This window comes from Staurois parvus, unplaced genomic scaffold (genome assembly GCF_062004578.1).
Source record: "Staurois parvus isolate SC_StPar_1 unplaced genomic scaffold, SC_StPar_1.0 ptg000183l, whole genome shotgun sequence".
In the NCBI taxonomy this organism is placed as follows: Eukaryota; Metazoa; Chordata; class Amphibia; order Anura; family Ranidae; genus Staurois; species Staurois parvus.
In genome coordinates, this window is record NW_028317979.1 from 6,824,016 (window position 1) to 6,843,314 (window position 19,299).

The 19,299-nt window shown below is 38.8% G+C and overlaps 2 protein-coding genes across 4 annotated transcripts in view; one reads left to right on the forward strand and one right to left on the reverse strand.

Moving 5' to 3' along the window:
• The window catches only part of LOC149462196 (uncharacterized), a 200,177-nt gene extending 184,716 nt beyond the window's left edge, over positions 1-15,461 (forward strand). For both annotated transcript variants that reach the window (XM_089677282.1, XM_089677283.1), the window contains one exon: positions 13,893-15,461. In XM_089677282.1, coding sequence (XP_089533408.1) covers positions 13,893-13,977 — 85 coding nt within the window. In that variant the 3' untranslated portion in view covers positions 13,978-15,461. The remainder of the gene's footprint in view (positions 1-13,892) is intronic.
• Positions 13,969-19,299, reverse strand: part of PLPPR5 (phospholipid phosphatase related 5) — a 372,883-nt gene continuing 367,552 nt past the window's right edge. For both annotated transcript variants that reach the window (XM_089677285.1, XM_089677284.1), the window contains one exon: positions 13,969-14,611. In XM_089677285.1, coding sequence (XP_089533411.1) covers positions 14,579-14,611 — 33 coding nt within the window. In that variant the 3' untranslated portion in view covers positions 13,969-14,578. The remainder of the gene's footprint in view (positions 14,612-19,299) is intronic.

Consider the following 19,299-nt stretch of genomic DNA (forward strand, 5'->3'; position numbering starts at 1 on the left):
CAGCACAACTGGCCCTGCTCACTGAACTCCATTCAACCACCGAAACTCCCATATGAGTCCTATTGGATAGATTTGACTGTGGCAATGTAGCATCCACATCTTAGCTTTGGCTTCCACCTCCCAGGTGCTCACTTTTTCTGGCCCCCTCCTTAACTCGTTTTCTTAAAGTATGGGACTCAGTGAAATACTCTAGTGGTCTTATCTCTCCCTATCTTCCACTTTTGAATTTGACCCACTGCCCTTTGTTTTCTTCCAGGGGTTTGGGGCTCCGCTTAGGTGCCAGTCATTGACTCAAAAAGGATTCATTGACGTTTACTCTCTACTAGATTTTAAGGGTGTCAAGCCTTTTGATTATTTTCATGATACACATGAGGTGCTGTCCAGGGAACTGTCCGCTATATTCAACTTAGACATTTCGCCCACTCCCTTCTTGTAAATAAATCTACCCCTTTAACCCTCACTTGGTTTGAGAGTAAATGCCGCGTGACTCTACACTCTCGAGGCCTTATCTAACTTCTATATTCCTTCCTTAACTCTTCAGCCCCTACCCGGAAAACAGCTTACATGGTGAGCTGAGAACGAGATGACTTAACTATCTACGAAGAAGACTGGAAAGACATCTGGCTTGCGGAATGTGATTGTACTTGAGAACTCTTATACCTTACACCGGTTCATATCTTTAGATTTGTACCTGGCCATTCTCCTGTTTTCAGCTTTGTGGACAGGAGGGCACAATGGCCCAGGCTCCTCTACTATAACCTAAAAGACCCATTTTGAGGCTCTACTACTCAAACCTATATAGGCGATGCGTAAAAAGCATGCAAAACTAGTCACTTTTGTCTTTATTGCTGCTAAGCAAACTATTGCTCATTCTTGGAAATCACCTGTCCTCAGTTTACCCCATTTACTCTATCCTTGACTCCTTCTTTTCCTACCCCGCCCCTCCCCTCCTCTCCTCTTCTTCCTCCCTTTTTTCTTTTTTTTTTTTCTTTTTGAGTTAGGCTGTTTAGTTTTTGCCCTCCATTTCAAATTGCCAAGAGGGCTGTTGTACAGGTACCTGTTTTAATCTCTTTACCACTGCAGACAAGTACAGCCTTGATATACCCAAAAGGTTTTTCCCTTCAATGGTCTTCTCTTGGACTGTGTAGAGTCTGTATCATTACCAGGACCTATTGTCCTCTTGCTATGAATCTGCTACCTATGGACTTGTTAGCTCTAGTAGTCTTAGATGTTACTGAATTTTCATGGTACCTGTAAAGAGGTGTTCCAGCCCCTCCTACTGCACCTTGTGCAATTGTGTTCTGTTTTTTTGTGTACTCAACCTTTTTAAACCTGTAAACTTAAGTAAAATTTTATTGAGACAGAAAAAACAATATTTTTTACTTTCTGCTATAAAACATATCCAATAAAAAATTTTAAAAAATCAAATTGCTTCATAAAGTTTGTCCAAAATATATTCTGCTACATCTTTGATATAAAAATCCCAATAACTGTATATTGATTGGTTTGTGTGAAAGTTATAGCGTCTACACTCTATGGTGTATATATAGTATACTGGGATTTTTTTTATACTACTGATGACAATGATCAGCAACTTATAATGGGACTTCGGGATTGCGGCAGGCATTCTGACACTAACTGCCACTGACTAACTGCCACTGACATTATCAGTGACATTAATACAGTGATCAATGATAATGCTATACATTGTCACTGTACTAATGACACTGGCTGTAAAGGGGTTCACATATAGGGCAATCAAGTCGTTAATGGTGTGCCTAGCTATGTGTAATGTGTGTAAAGTGTGCTGCTTTTATTACTAGATCTCTAAGTTTCTCATCAATGCTTTGCAGGTATTAGAAACTGGCAGATCACTACCTCTGTACAGAGTTCTGTACAGTTTACCGACACAGAACTCTGGGCTGTGATAATTAATTATTGGCCGGGACTTGCTGATAGGCTCCTGATGTGTATAATTACAATGGGTGCTGGTCAGGGGCGGACTGACCATTTGGAAACTTGGGCACTGCCTGAGGGCCCGGGGTCAGTAGGGGGCCCCATGAGATGCCCCTGGTACCTTTTGCATAGGCTTTCTTGAGTTTGGGCAAGGACACAGGGGCCCCGTGATCCCCTATTACCCGAGGGCCCCATGAGTTGTCAGTCCGCCCCTGGTGCTGGTGGTGTGTGGTGGTGACCAGGGATACTGGGACTGGCTAGCACTGCAGTCTGAAGTTTACATGCACTGTGACAGGCAGTGTACACTCACAGGCTGTTGCAATGGTTTTCTCTGTTCTCACAGCAGATCAGTGTGAGAGCAGAGAGAACCAATGTTTTTTTTCAGATTGGTATGTTTACTATGTGATTGCTGTGATTGGACACAGCAATCACATGGTTAAACACCATGTGATCACTCGGTCACAGCGGTAATGTGATCCGCTATGTTCGCGTGCACGCACGGATCACCAGACTCCCAGGTGCATGTTCTGTAAGCCACACAGGAGCTGCCGATGTGGGCTAACATTGAGGTACATGGATGTGGGAGTTTGCTTTGAATATTAAAAATGAATTAAACAGTATTTTTTGTTTGTGGTGCTCAGATACAGTGTAACTCTGCTTTAACATCTGAAGAAACCCATCCACGTTAAGGTCCTTTTGTACTGCTTTGCAAAGTTTCAGGCACCCAAACTCACCAAATAGTGATACAAGTTATGTTTCTAGAAGTCTTCTAGGTATGATTAATGGTGTAGTAACATAAACAAGACTCCTGCTAATATGACCATAATAAGAAAGAAATACAAATATGAATGTTTAGCAATCAACTAATTATTGCAATTATTATTATTAGTAGTAGTAGTAGTAGTAGTAGTAATAGTAGTAGAAGTAGTAGCAGTAGTAGTAATAGTAGTAGTATTTATATAGTGCCAGCGATTTTATGCAGTGCTTTACATATTGTACATTCACATCAAATAAAAATATGCACCCCAATTAATAGATGAAAACAGTTACTAGAAATAGTACTTTCATAAAAACCCTCTATACAAAGAGTACGTTTAAATCTGTCTGGAAATATCCAGGATGCTGTCATCTGGAACTAAACAGTCTCACTGCTTTTCCTGTGAACATTATAAATGATCCCTGAAGTCAAATGTATGCAATAAACCATAATGAGGTTACTTAAAACTTATTTTTTTCTTTTTTGCTTAGGTAAAATGTAATATATTGTACTAATCCTGCATATATTCTAATTCAACACACACAGAAAATAATTATGCTTTTACAGAAAAACAGCTGCTGTGTCCATATGTCTTATACATTTTTGTGATATCAAAAAATATTGCAAATATATGTATTACATACTACACCGAATATTCCATATGTCTGGTACAAGTTGTGATTCAGATCTGTTGACAAAGGTCAAAACACGTATCTTCATAGAACTGACTTATTTAAATAAGCACTTCTGAGAACATAACAGCAATTATATATCTCAAACTCATGTTATTTGAAGGTCTTTATTCTTAATACAATGAAAAAAATGCAAGCAATGACATACAGTAAGTTCAGCTGCATTTTTTTCTTTTATTTTTTTGTAACAAAAATACTTGTTGTAAATTAAATATATTACAGTTATTTTTTCATTTAAAAGATTTGACACAAATGTAAACTATACTAGAAGGGGTAATGTCACATCTAATAAAATATATTTAGCCAACTTAGCTACACAAGAAAAATGTTTTGCTTATTTTTTGTTGAAAAAGGAAAACTTTACTGAACTTTCCTCAAAGCAGAACTTTACCCATTACAACTTAATAGAAATAATGTTTTTTAGCAAGGAATATACATTCCACATTAATAATTATGCTACCAAAATGAGTTTGTGCTGCAAATGACCTCCAGTATTGTTCCTGTTTGCTGTCTTGCTGGAAGCTGCCATTTTGCCCAGAGCCCCTGAGCATCAGTAACTCTTTAGGCAATGCCAAAAAAAAAAAACAGAGCAACTGAGCATGTGCAAGGCAGAGTAAGACAGTGTATTACTGGATTTTAAACAGTATAGGCACTTATATTTAATAGTTTTTTACAGTATACCTGCAAAAGGGGCCAGCATGAAGTGATCTAGAACGACTTAATTTTCTGACTAAAATTTCACTATAAAATCTGTTTGTATGTCAAGAATGTGAAATGGAACATACAAACAGATTTCCATACATGAAGTACAATACGTTTAATTTGAAGTGGTTGTTTCTATTTAATCTCTTACATTTCATGTATATCTGTGAAAAAAAAACATATTTTGTAGACTTGTAGACTTCTTCTCCACAACATCTCCAAGATATGCCCATTCTTAACCTTGGAAACTACTAAGCAACTTATTCACTCCCTTGTTATCTCACGCCTTGACTATTGTAACTCCCTCCTCATTGGCCTACCTAATCACAGGCTATCCCCTCATCAGTCTATCATGAATGCTGCTGGAAGACTCATCCACATTACTAACCATTTCATATCTGCCATCCCTCTCTGCGAGTCCCTCTACTGGCTACCCCTTACCCAACGAATAAAATTTAAAACATTAACCATCACATATAAAACCATGTATGACTATTCCCCAAATTACATCACCAATCTTGTCTCCAAATATCAACCAAACCGTCCTCTCTGCTCATTCCACGATCTCCTGCTCTCTAGCTTCCTTGTCTCCTCCTCCCATGCTCATCTCCAGGACTTCACCAGAGCCTCCCCCATCCTCTGGAACTATCTACCCCAATCTATCAGACTATCACCTACTCTGCCCACTTTTAGGCAATCTCTGAAAATCTATCTCTTCAGGGAAGCCTATCCTGCCTTCAGCTACTAATGGAATCTTCTATTCCCTCTACCAGTCCATCCCCCATAGTTATTACCTTTTGTACCACCAGCCCCTTCCTCTTAGATTGTAAGCTCCAAGGAGCAGGGCCCTCCTAACCCTCTTGTATTGAACTGTATTGTTGCCGTATTGTATCCCTTTATTTTGTAAAGCGCTGAGCAAACTGTTGGTGCTATATAAATCCTGTATAATAATAATAATATTTAGGACATTTCTACAATACATGCACATTTCTTCATGTTTTTCTCTTTAAAAATGCTGCAAGCACAGAACAATACTCATTGATCCTGTCATTGTGCTTCTAACTTCCTGTTGTGAGCTGACAAATTTTCCTACGGTGCACTGAAATGCCAGGCAGTTATCAGTCCTGCCCTATTTTTCTGCTGTGGACTACATAATCCACCCCATAGGGGAATTGGTAGTCCAGCAGGGGAGGACGCCAGCAGAACAGATAACACCGATTAGGATTTCAGTACAGAAAACAGAATTATTAGCTCAAATAAGTTAGAATTTCCAACAAATTAATAAATATTTTATGCACTTGCAGTTTTTTTTAAAGAGACAAAAGAAGGGGACGTGTGCATGTATTGCAGAGGTGTACTGCACATGTGTTTTTACCCAGACAGAGAGTTTTAATGTATAAAAGACAATAAATTCCCCTTTGCCAATGGAAGTTCTCATGGGGTCTGCAAGAACCTTGGAGACAGGAGCTGCTGTGGCTTAGTGCCCAGGATCATAGGAATGGTTCCTCCAACCAAATGTAGCTGTTGTCTGCTTCTTATTGTGTTTATAAACAGATGCCAGTTTTACCCTGTGTTATTCAGGTGTGTGTGTAATATAAACTGTAAAAGAAGCACACAGGTGGCACAAACACCTAGCACATTATCCAAGGTTTATTTAAAATAAAAAAAAAAACCCAGAAAACATACTGACAAAATAAGGTGCATAAAAAGCCTGTAACGCCACAGGGATAGCCCAGCATGATGGCAGAGTGTCCGGCTGGTGGTGAGGTTGGCCTGCTGACTTGTTTTGGGGACATGTCCCTTTCCTCAGAGCTCTGCGTATGTTTTCTGTTTTTTTTTTTAATTTTTAAATAAACCTTGGGTAATGTTCTAGGTGTTTGCACCACTTCTATGCCTCTTTTCCAGTTTTGGTTTGATCTCCCAGTCTAAGGAGGGCTGCATCACCAAGATTCTATTCCAAGGCTATCAAAACATCTGATTCCCTAGTTTCTTCCTGGTATTGACCCCTTTGAGGCACTGGAGAGTTAGTGGTTTCAGTCCAGTTTTGTGTGTGTAATTTAAATTTTAGCTATTGAGGTCTGTTCACAATACATGATCAATACACCAAAGCAGTAACTTTTGTTAAACAAAGTATAAAATAACTTAAAGCCATATATACAAAAATCTAAATATAAAAGATACATAAAAAACATACATTCCCTTTAAGGGAGCAGGGAACTGTGTGGACTTTCATCAAAAACTGTGCTCCTGTTAAGACTTAATCGCAATAATACATTTAAAAATAATAATACATTAAAAATAAAAAACTCACTAATGCGACATTTACCAAACATTTACTCCTGGCAAATATTCCTGGTCAATTATAGGGCAGCCATCTGAACCCCCCAACTTTGGATTCAGTGTTCAAGCATTTTCCCTACTTTACAGATTGAAGCAGCACATCTAATACCTGGCACAGGGTATATTAATTTTAGAAGTAGTTTTGAAGTTACAGTTAGATTACTTGACTTTAGATTTCTTTTAAGTGCTTATGAGCATAATTATTATCTGCCAGCTTGCAAATGCCATTTAAAGCACAACTCCACCCAAATGTTTTTTATTTAAATTTGGACAGTGGGGAAGGTGTAGACCCCCTACCTTGTTTTGTTGCACTCTGTGTACCTATTGTGGAGATTTTCCCTCAATTCCTGAGGAAAATTTCTTTAGTGTGAACATTTTTTTTTTTTTAATAAAATAGGGAAGGGTGTTAAATATGGATGCTCTGTCACTGTGGAAAGATATAGTTGCCTGTTTTAGCAGTGAAGAGTCCCTGAAAAAAACTGATTGGAGACAGGTGGGTGTTGCCCGCAGAAGAGTAATGTCTAATCAACCTTTGTGAGAGCAACTTAAAGCCTGAAACATGGGGAGCATCTGCCCAGGCCTGCCTGGCCTACATGGACAAGCTGATGAGTGCCTGCCTGGCCTACAATGACAAGCTGATGAGTTCCTGCCTGGCCTACACAGACAAGCTGATGAGTGCCTGTCTGGCCTACACAGACAAGCTGACTAGTGCTAGCCTGGCCTACAAGGACAGGCCGATGGGCCAGACTGACATATGAGAGTTGGCATTTGTTAAAAGACAAAGGTAGACCCCATTGCAACAGGCTGCTGTGTCTGACCTAAGCAAGTACAACCTGTATGTGAGCAGACAACATTTCCAGTCTGGTGACTGAAGGAGCCAATTAGCAGAGTGACTGAGACTGGACAACTCTGTTTTAACCTCCCTGGCGGTATGATTATTTCAGATTTTTGGTGCTGAAAGCGGTACCATTATTTTGCATGGAAATATGTAGTTTTTTTATTGTAGGCTGTAATTTTTAGGAATAACTCACTGAAATCTGTCCGAACAAGAGTCTATTAAACATCCTGGGTATTATAAAATTTGAAACACGAAATCATAAATTATAATTTAATAAATAATCCTAAAAAATGATAATATAATAATAATAATACATTTAATTCAATAATATAATCAAACCGAAAACACTGAAATTTTAAATAGAGCGCCAAGTTCATACATTGCTGAGCAAAGTCGCAAAATCGTTTTCAGTGTCTGATGATGAATTTCCCCACGAATCATCACTCAATTCTGCAAGTGGTTCTGATTTACTATCGCTGTTCTCTAGCTGATCTAAGCCCGCTTTTGACCTAAAGGGACACTTTTTGGACGCCATGGGCGTTTCTCAGTTTCCAGGCAGAAAGAACAGACAAAATGCAGGCAGGGCACAGGACAAAGCACTAGGGACAATATGTATGTCAAATGGGTTGAAACAGCAATGTTTTACTATGAAAAATTTGTTTTGAGAAAAATTAAATTTTTTAAAATTTTAAAATTTCCTGCCGTTGGCGGCACCCGTACGTCCCGACGTCACACGGACCGGAACACAGAAGCTGGATGCCGGCATCGGCCGGAGGAGATGGCCGGGGATGCTGCAGGAGACACATCGCGGGAGCGAAGGACAAGGTAAGCTCTGCAGGGACTCCCTATGCTGAGCCGCATGGTAAGGCCGAGTGTAGCTTGGGGTTACCGCTTTTGGCACTGACATTTTACCCCGAGCTACACTCGGGAATACTGCTAGGGAGGTTAAGGGCACGTTCACACTGTTTGCAATGACCTGAGTTTTTCCACACTGGTAGGGCACATAGAAAGCAATCGTTTTCTATGCACCCAATTTACATTGCAATGCTGGTGTGAAGTACGGTGCATAGCTGCATTTTTCCACACTGCACCACCCCACAGCAGTGCAACACACCTTGCTTCTGTGCAGGGACATGAATGAAGTGGCACTATGATGCTTAAAGTTATAAAAAAATAAGTAGTGCAATTCGCTGAAACCCGCATCACACTGCTCCCTTTTGGATCTGGCACCGCTCTAGCTTGCACTGTAAAATGCTGTGTTTTGCTATGCAGGTTAGTGTGGACATAGTCTTCGGTGGAATAGACAGAGTTGTGACAAAATAGCCAGGAGGTTGAAAGACATTTGTGTTCATTGTTGCCTAACAGTCACTCTGTGGTTAGAACACTATGGAGTACATTTACTAAAACTGGAGCATTCCGAATCTGGTGCAACTCTGCATGGTAGCCAATCAGCTTCTAACTTCAGCTTGTTCAATTAAGCTTTGGCAATAAAACCTGGAAGCTGATCGGTTTCTATGCAGAGTTGCACAAAATCTTGTACTCTCCAGTTTTAGTAATAACCCCCATGTTACTTTGATGTATGGATTACTAAAATGGGAAACACCTTGTAATGTATTGTGCTGAGTGAACTAATTTCTTGCAAAACTCACCATTTGAAGCTAAAATCTCACAAGGGTTAGACCCTCTGTAATGAAGTGATAAAGCGAGCGCTAAACTTAATTGATGGAATAAGCAGCTGAACACACTAAAAGGTGAACCACAATGCCTTCAGATAACAGAGTAAATATTGGTGCAGCGCTAGAAGTTGAACAAAAAGCCTAATGTATGTCTTATAGACGCATGTAGGAAATAAATGCGTTATGCATAAATATAAAAAACATAAATAGTAACAAAAGTACACTGGAGGTGAACGAATGATTAGTGTGTGAATGTTCATGAAAAACGCATGATCATGACATGCGTAGAAGTATTATAATGTCCAAATATCTTAAGATTAAGTGCAATCTTCAAATAACTTGTATGGAGACCCAGAATGTTATTTCTCCTTGGGATGATGTAATAAATATACAGAGTGTGCACTTACCAGATGCGCTAACTGAAAGCGCGTTGTATATTGTACTCCTGGTATGCAGGAGTCCCTCAAGTATGGTTAAGGTGCAGCCTGGGGGTGGATGATCTTCCTCAAAGTGCTAAGGTACGATGGTCCGTATAGATAGCTCAACCTCTTCAGGGTGCTGGAACACCAACTGGAAGTGGTGCCGGTAAGGTGTTTTTTCTCTTTTCAATCACTTCTCTCTTTTTTCCTTTTCAAAAGCTTTCACAGAGGGCTTCTTGTTTCACCATTGCTAGGTGGATTCAATAGGTCATTGTTAGTCTATTTTTCCTGGAGAGTGTTCTTGATCTGGCCAACTGTTGTGAAGGGTGTTTTCTTCACCAGGGAAAGAATTCTTCGGTCATCCACCACAGTTGTTCCGTGGTCTTCCGGGTCTTTTGGTGTTGCTGAGCTCACCGGTGCGTTCCTTCTTTTTAAGAATGTTTCAAACAGTTGTTTTGGCCACGCCTAATGTTTTTGCTAGCTCTCTGATGGGTTTGTTTTGTTTTTTCAGCCTAATGATGGCTTGCTTCACTGATAGTGACAGCTCTTTGGATCTCATCTTGAGAGTTGACAGCAACAGATTCCAAGTGCAAATAGCACACTTCAAATGAACTCTGAACCTTTTATCTGCTCATTGTAATTGGGATAATGAAGGAATAACACACACCTGGCCACGGAACAGCTGAGAAGCCAATTGTCCCATTACTTTTGGTCCTTTAACAAGTGGGAGGCACATATGCAAACTGTTGTAATTCCTACACCGTTCACCTGATTTGGATGTAAATACCTTCAAAATAAAGCTGAGAGTCTGCAGTTAAAGCACATCTTGTTTGTTTCATTTCAAATCCATTGTGGTGGTGTATAGAGCCAAAAATGTTAGAATTGTGTCGATGTCCCAATATTTATGGACCTGACTGTATATGCATTACGCATTTATTTCATACATGCGTCTATAAGACATACATTAGGCTTTTTGTTCAACTTCTAGTGCTGCACCAATATTTACTCTAGACCCTCTGTAAGGTTGCTATTTTTGTCTGTGTCTCCCTGGCAATATAATTAAGTATAAGTACATGCAATTCACACTAACCAATAAAAAAATGCCTTGTGCAATGGTCACCAGCCTTTCGGCATTTACTGGGCTCAAGTCCAAGTCTCAGAAAAAGGTCAACCTGCACCAAGCACTTGAAAATGCTGTACAAAAATAGCTCTTTTATTTATACATTGTTAAGCAAATATCTTAAAAACTAGCTTAAAAAATTGAAAAGCAACAGCATTTTGATACAGCTCTTTTTCAAGGATGGGTATACTCTGTGATTGAAAAAGAACTGTATAAAGCTCTAAATGTTTCTACTATTATGAGGAGAGTGGAGTTTTGAGGCTGTTTGTCCAACAAACAAATCAAAGAGCTATTTTTTTGTATTTTGTCAAGTGTTCTGTGTCTGTACCTTCCCGTCCTGTGACAGCTGCTCCCTAAATTTATTGACTTGCTGTCACATACAGTCAAAGGGACAAGAAGTGAGGTGACATCTACCTAATAGAGTCAATAAAGACCTGAGAACAGCATTTCCTACTTCCATGTCTATCCAAAACTAAAAGAAAAAAAGTATACTTAAAGTGTAATAATGAACTTCTCTTCTGTGCCATATACTAAACCATTAAAACGGTTTGTTATATCCATTCAATAAGTGCAAAAATACCAGCTAATCCTGCCAGAAATCTGGTTTGCTTGTGATTTTTTGTAGTGCATTGACAATGCTGCTTCTGCTTCACTGAAATCCCAAGGAGTCTAATCAGCCCTGTATGGGTTACCTCTGTGAACTACAGAACACTTCCACCATGTTATGGAGATAAAGATAGGATGAGGTGTTCTGTAGACCTAATTTCTGTTTATCATGACAGCACTGCTCTTCTATAAATAAAGTAAATTGAGCGTTGTCACCCTAGGATAGGAAGTGTGTTACTAGCAAGATCAACAAGTAAAAATAAATGGAAAAAAGCCTGAAAAAGAAATGCAGCCATTACACCTGGTAGACTGATAAGCTGCAATATAATACATTTTTATACTTTGATTTGAATACACTTACAGTAGAATTATAGACAAGATGTTTTTTTTTTTCATTTTAGATAGAGTAAGGAGTAGCCCTGACGGATTTTTTTTCACCATCTGTGGCCCATTGCAAAGATTCCCTTTCACTTCCTGTCCCATAGAGAAACAGGAAATGGGAGGAAATTCTTGAAAATAAAGGACATTCCTTGGGGTCCCCTAGGTCACAAAAACTAGTGTCGCTGTTGGAAGATTTTCCCTCTATTGCTTTTCTGGGGACGACCCAAAATTTGGGATTTTCTTTTATTTTCACTTTCAATTATAATGGTAAAACAGGATAAATAGAGAGGGTGAATCTCTTTACAGAGACAGCAATAAAAACTGCCAGGTGTTCCAATCCCTCTGCATTCCATCAAAAATTAAAAAATGTTTTGCCTTTTAGTTAAAGTTTATATATTTCAGTTTTATATATTTGAACTCCACTTTTGTTGCAAAAAAACTTTCCCCTCTGGGTGATCTATGTACATTGCAAGAATTCTAACAAACTTTGTTGCAGATCTCTACTTTTGTTATTTTGAAGAAATGGCTGTTTGTTTGTCTGTATCCATGCACAGAGTGAATCTGTATGGGAGTGGTTTTATAATTACACTGTTCAACAGGTAAAAAGTTTTGGGCATAAAATTAGCTAATCTTACATAATTTTGGGGTGCTGAAAACGAAAATGACCCTAAAAAATGTTGTTTGGCTCTAGTTTCCATGATATATTCACCCATCTAATGACATAAGCCATTCAAAATTATGATGCAACTTCAGCTGCATATTGCGCAATTGATACTGGTGACCAATAGAAAATTGCATGTATACTGAGATGATGCAATATTGGCCTTTAATTGCATCACTTCACTGCATAAAAGCTGCAGTATCTGTAGCTGATTGTAGTTCGACAGCGTCTTTACATTTCGTTTTATGCTTATATAGGCTACTCAGTAATGCCTCGAACTTGTGTGAATAAAGCAGATAATTTCTGCTATATCTGCGGTGAAAAAACTTTTATCTCACAAAAAAGGAGGATAACAGGAATGATTAAGAAAGCCTACAACTTGTATTTTGGCTGCAAGATAGGAGACCAGGACAAGAGCTGGGCACCACATATATGCTGCAATTCTTGTGGGACGGCACTGGAGCAATGGTTGAATGGAAAAAAGGCATCTATGCCTTTCGCTGTGCCAATGATTTGGAGAGAGCCAACAGATCATGTTAGTAATTGTTACTTTTGTATGGTGTCTCCAATTGTAAAAGGGCTAAATAAGAAGAAAAAGTTATCTGTGCACTATCCAAATATTCCATCGGCAATACATCCAGTTCCTCATGGAGAGGGGCTACCAATTCCTAAAGCACCAGAATCCTTCGTGGTTGAGTCAAGTGAGGAAGAACCTGAAGCGTGTAGTCACGTGCAGTTGTAAGAGATAGCCCTTTCCTCGAATACAAGAGAAAAGCCAACAGAAGCAAAACCGACACAAACTGAAGACAAAACTAGTGAGAATCCTAAGTATTAAAATGATTCAACTTAGCTTATGGCTATAATTTTTCTTGGTAATCCTATGAATATATTATGCCATTTAGGCTTTGTTATGTAGTCAATATCACTTGCTTTATATTTGTGGAAAGACATCTATCTATATAATTATTGTGCATTATGTAGTCATTACGCCTATAGTAGAAAACTTTCCGTTTACAGAAAAACTAGAGCCAATTGACAAATTTCATTGTTATATTTGAACTCAGAATGTGAAATTCATTAAGAAATGGATCCTTTTGTTTCCAAAACTGGCAAAAAATTAAAATTTGTTGAACAGTGTTATCAGTCAGCTGCTTGACCTGTGGTCCTCTAATAAGGAAATTGGCAAGGTCTTCTGTCCCTTTAGATATGATTTCTCTTTGGGAGTATCTTACCAAAAATTAAATTTTCGTTGCAGGAGTTGCCAAAAATTTAACTTGTATCCTAGTGCAGAATTCTGGGAAAAATCAGTAAGCCAATCACTCAAGCAGGAAACAACATTTTCAGGGGGCGTTCTGTACATCATCTGTGTACAGAAGAACTCCAGGTAGCCATATTGCATTGCATTTTACAGAAAATTATAGTGCTACAGATTGAAAAGGAAAGGTAATGTTTAATAACATTCAATCACAATATGTCTTGAGTTGCAATTGTATACACTATATTATTTTTTCTTTATTTGCTTTTTTTCCCCACAAAAGTGGGGTTACCTTTTAAGGAAAATAGTTTTTGAAACATGTAAGGCACAAACACCCAATTTGTAACTCCATTTAGCCAGTTTTCATTAAAGCACTTAGACTAGTTTTTAAATGGTAAATGTCCTTAGAGTTTATATATTATGCCTTACTTTAGAATTGTTATGGATTTCATGTAATTTTTATGCTTTTTCGTCTTTTTCCCCCCACAGATTTACAGAAGCGAATGCCAAAGAAGACTTGAACAAAAACCAGCACAATTTCTCTTTGATACACATCAGACAAGAGTCCAAATAAATAAATTTTTAATTATGATACATTAATTATTACAGTAAAAATTTGCATTTTCCCTTCAAAACATAAGCACCAGTCTTGATATAACATAAAGTATAAATCATATAGTGAAATATATAGCAAAATACCATGTGCAAACAGTATTTAGCACAAAACATAAATAAGTTTCTTATTTTTTTGTCTTCTGTACAATGTAATTAAAATGAGAGATAGGTCATGCTGTATTAGCTTAAACAAACTTTTTTTTTCTTAAAGTGGGTGTTAGAAAGTCCAGAGAAAAACATGTGACCTAAAGTAAGGAACTGTATGTACATGGGTGGTTAAAGAGCTTCAAGGATTGGGAATTTTGGAAATTTGACATACTGACTAGTGCACATTTCTAACACACCGTCAATGGTTTTCTGAAAAAAGTTAGGAAAAAAACAAGTTGTAAATACAAAACAACCTTCAGATGCGGACAAAATTGTTGATACTGTAAAAATCATTAAATAGACAAGATACTGTAGCTTGTACTTCCCGCTCTTGTCAAATATGTCTCGGCTGAGATGAGTGGACTGTGAAGAGGGAGGAGGTCCAGTGCAGAGAAAAGGCATCTGTTTCAATATCATGTGACTTCTGCAAAGGCGGTGATGTGGTTCTAAATAAACAAAACCAAACAGAAATCAGAATTCATTTCTTGACCAGTAGTTTAAAAAAAAATGTTTATTTTGAACCTAATGATGTTTTTGCTACTATGCAGAATAGATGATCTCAACCTTTCGGAGCAAAGGATTTTCCATTATTTTCTAATCTCTATTTCTAAATAGCAGACGTAGTTGAATAAATTTTGTACATGATCAGTACTCATGGCAGGTCTTTACTGAGAGATTCTGAAACAATCAATAAGTGGTGGGCGTTAGCCTTTTATATTTCAGTAAACTGTTCAACAAAGTAGAGAAGTATTGTATTCAAGCTGAAAACATATCTAAAAAGGATACATTTTTCTTTTTACATAGAGTGGTGAATGATATAATCCCTGTCAGTTTTTGGGCAGATTTTACTTTACTTTGGTTTCATAGACACAACATAAAACGAGAAGTAAATTGCTTCTCAGACAGTGTCCTCTTTGGTGGCAACTCAAAATATATAAATTTTTTTATTTATTACAGGTACTTATATAGTGCTGTCAATTTGCACAGCACTTTACATATATGTTGTACATTCACATCAGTCCCTGCTCTCAAGGAGCTTACAATCTAAGGTCTCTAACTCACATTTACACACACTAGGGCCAATTTAGACAGAAGCCAATTAACCTACCAGCATGTCTCAGGAGTGTGGGAGGAAACCTGGAGAACATGCAAGCTCCATGCAGGTAGTGCTGTGGTTAGAGGCAATGGTCATCAAGGCCACCCCCCATGAAGACGCAGACAGCAATAAAAAAACCTAACAGAAGTTTTAATCCTACCTTTTTCTATCCAAAACTAAGAATAAAATCTTGGTCTTTACTTTTCAGTTATTTTTTTCCTCATTCTATTGCACTGTTCACTGAATGTGTAAAAAATTGCCATTTGGAAAGCTGCTAATATTCAAAGTAAAGAAGTCTTTAACTGCTTTACAGATTCAAAGCAAACACCTGCAAATACTTTGTTACTGTGCCAGAGCTCCCTCGGAACCTCAAAGGTGGCATGCTCACTAAGGAAATACTGATTGTGTGCTTCAAAGTTAAAGCTCTCATGCCCTCAGAACTGGATTTACATGGCAGGAACATGTTGGCATACAATTGTTGAGGCCCGAAGCAACACAGCTCTGCTAGAATCACCTCCGATACTGAAATATTCCTGTTTTACTGATCCTAATCCAAAAATATTGATATACTGTAAATAAGTTGATATGGGATTAATATAAGATGACTGTTCAATGATGATGGAAAAATATGAGCAGCCAAAAATATAGGGAAGATTGACTCTCTGCCCTTGCTGTCTCTAGATACAGTTCCACTGTGCCTAATGATAAATTATGCCTTAAATGCCCTTCATCCAGAGAGTGGATGGGACATGTGTCTGACAAGATGCTGACTTGCAAATCAAGTGCTCCAGGTCTAGGAGTTTCTGAAACTTTTTGCCAACTGGGATAGTTTAACCCAAAAACAAATCACTTAAAAGAGAAGCTTGGTTGCTGGACAATTTTATTTTGTTGTATATGTTTTTATACAGAGGTTTTATATCTTATTTACTATTCATATCTTTATTTGAAAAAAAATTGAAAAAAGTGCATCCATAACATTAGGTTTTCTAAAGAGAAAACTTTGCTTTCAAACTGTCTCTCTGTAATTGAAAGTCTTTTTCAGTAAGTGGTTAAGATCAACATTGTAAATACTTGAAAGAAATCCTTGTGTAAATACTTCAAAGAAATCATTGAACTCAACCTGTTGGCTGGAAAGTTTGAATATGAAATATTTATATGCATTATTTCATTCAAACCTGACTATATAGTGAACAAATTATTTTATTATTTGTTGTAGTTCTGACACCCTTTAAATCAGTTTGTCCTATCATGTTTTATTCTTGTTATATTCATTAAAGAGACCCTGCCACCAACCTATAAATTTACAGGTGAATATACAGAAAAATCAAGTATTTCAAGTGCTTACTTTCAGTGTTTTCCTTCCCATAACTTATTTTAATAACTCGGGCTAATAATATTAATGAAATTAATAATGTGCCTCTGCACTTGCTAGAAAATTGACACTCCAGGACTTGTCAGTTCTCTTGTACAAGCCAATCCCTCACTGCATGTCATAGCCCTCTCCTCTTCTGGGAGTATCTAATTGCTTAACTCTGTTACCTTACCTTTCACTTTTCTACAAAATTGTTTATGTAGCTACCAGTGGAGGAATGAAGAGGAATAATATAGAGTGTCACCAGGGGTGGACTGACAACTCATGGGGCCCCCGGGCATTAGGGGATCATGGGGCCCCTGTGTCCTTGCCTAAACTCAAAAAAGCCTATGAAAAAGGTACCAGGGGCATCTTATGGGGCCCCCTACTGACCCCGGGCCCTCGGGCAGTGCCCGAGTTTCCAAATGGTCAGTCCACCCCTGAGTGTCACTATTGTGGCAGCTCTAAGTATGCTGGGGCTGCCAGGTAGGGATGAGGTTCAGCCCAATGTACGGTTCAACCAGAACTTTACATATTCAGCATTTCCGAACCAGGGTACATACCCTGTTTCCCCGAAAAAAAGACCTACCCTGAAAATAAGACCTAGCACTATATTTGGGAATTGCTGAAGTATAAGACCTACCCCGCAAATAAGACCTAGTTGTGATCAGAGCTTTTTTTCTGCCGGAACATCGCAGAATGTCATTCCGCCACCTCCTGCACTAGCCCTGTGCACACCAATATCTATTGTTTCTTATAAACACAGAAGCACAGCTTTTGTGTTTGCAAGTGACAGTCCCTCTTGTAAGTGAGAGCACCATCCACTCCCACAGAACCTCTCTACCTCTGTACTCACTGTGGGACAGGGAAGGAACAGATATCTGCGGGCGCAGTGTGCCGTGTGTTTAGGGGCGGAGCAGGGCATCTCGTCCTGCAGCCTAATGCCCCAGGGGTGATCGCTGGCCAGTGGGGAAGAGGCGGAGCAGTGAGTGAGTGTGCTTGGTGCACTGTCTGGGAAGATAGGACCCGAAACAGGAGTTACTATAGAGAGAGGCAGCTGCTGACAGTTGTGTTTTGCCAAGCAAGCTAACCATATGAGGGCAGTGGAAGGGGGGAGGGGGGATGTGCAAAGTCAGGTGTTGCAGAGGTAAATTGACAGGTTAATTCACTGAATGTGGGTTTCTCTGTCCCTTTTTATGGTTTGCTTTCACTCACTTAAGAAGTTTTTTGAGCACAGACTTTTGTATAATTGATGGACTTTAACACTATTTAGTGTTGCACTTTTTTATTATTTATAGCTTTCTACCATGGCAGTGCCAATCTCCCTACACCCTTTGTTTGACAATCTCTCGCCTGTTAGCCTTCAAATGGCCAGAATTTGGTTTAAAACTTTGGCTACTATTGACTTCATTGGTATTTGGATTAACGTTCAGAAGTTTGGCACAATTCAGCAAACCTCCCTTGGACCAAACCAAGATTTGTTCTGCTCATCCCTGCTGCTGACATCACATCCAAGATGGCAGCACCCAGCAGCAGTCTCAGGGCTTTTGGAGGTGTAACATGTATAAAAAAAATAAATGCAAACATAATTTTATGGGAAATTGTTGAAATATAAGGTATAGCAAAACAATCTCTCTAAATTAGAATAACATGTCATGTTGGAAAAAAAAATTATATATATATATATATATATATACACACACACACACACACACACACACTATATTGCCAAAAGTATTGGGACACCCCTCCAAATCATTGGATTCAGGTGTTCCAATCACCTCCATGGCCACAGGTGTATAAAATCAAGCACCTAGGCATACAGACTGCTTCTACAAACATTTGTGAAAGAATGGGTCGCTCTCAGGAGCTCAATGAATTCAAGCGTGGTACCGTGTAAGGTTGCCACCTGAATTTTCCTTGCTACTAAATATTCCACGATCAATTGTTAGTGGTATTATAACAAAATAGAAGCAACTGGGAACAACAGCAACTCAATGGTAGGTCAGGTAAAATAACAGAGTGGAGTTAGAGCATGCTGAAGTGCACAGAAGTTGCCAAATGTCTGCGACTGTCAGTCAATAGTATGTAATCTTCAGATTAGCACAACAGAGAGAGCTTCATGGAATGGGTTTCCATGGCTGTGCAGTTGCATCCAAGCCTTACATCACCAAGTGTAATGTAAAGCATCAGATGCAGTGGTGTAAAGCACACTGCCACTGGACTCTAGAGCAGTGGAGATGTGTTATCTGGAGTAATGAATCACATTTCTTTGTCTGGAAATCTGATGGATGTGTCTGGGTTTGGCGGTTGCCAGGAGAATGATACTTGCCTGACTGCATTGTGCCAAGTTTAAAGTTTGTTGGAGGGAGGATTATGGTGTGGGTTTTTTTTTTCCAGAGGTTGGGCTTGGCCCCTTTGTTCCAGTGAGTGGAACTCCTAAAGTGTTACTAAACCCATGACAGTAAAATCAGTCTGTATATGCAGTAAAGCATGCTTCTTATACTCACTGTGGAATCTATGGGGTTAATCCTTTGCATTGTGTAAAAAGGCCATTTGATCCTGTTTTCTCTGCCCCTCCTCTTGCTCAAATGTCCACGTCTTATCTCCTGATAAGACAGACTGAACCCGTAGCCACATGCAGATGCTCAGTTTGGTGTGTAGTGCTAGAGAGTTTTTTTTTTTCC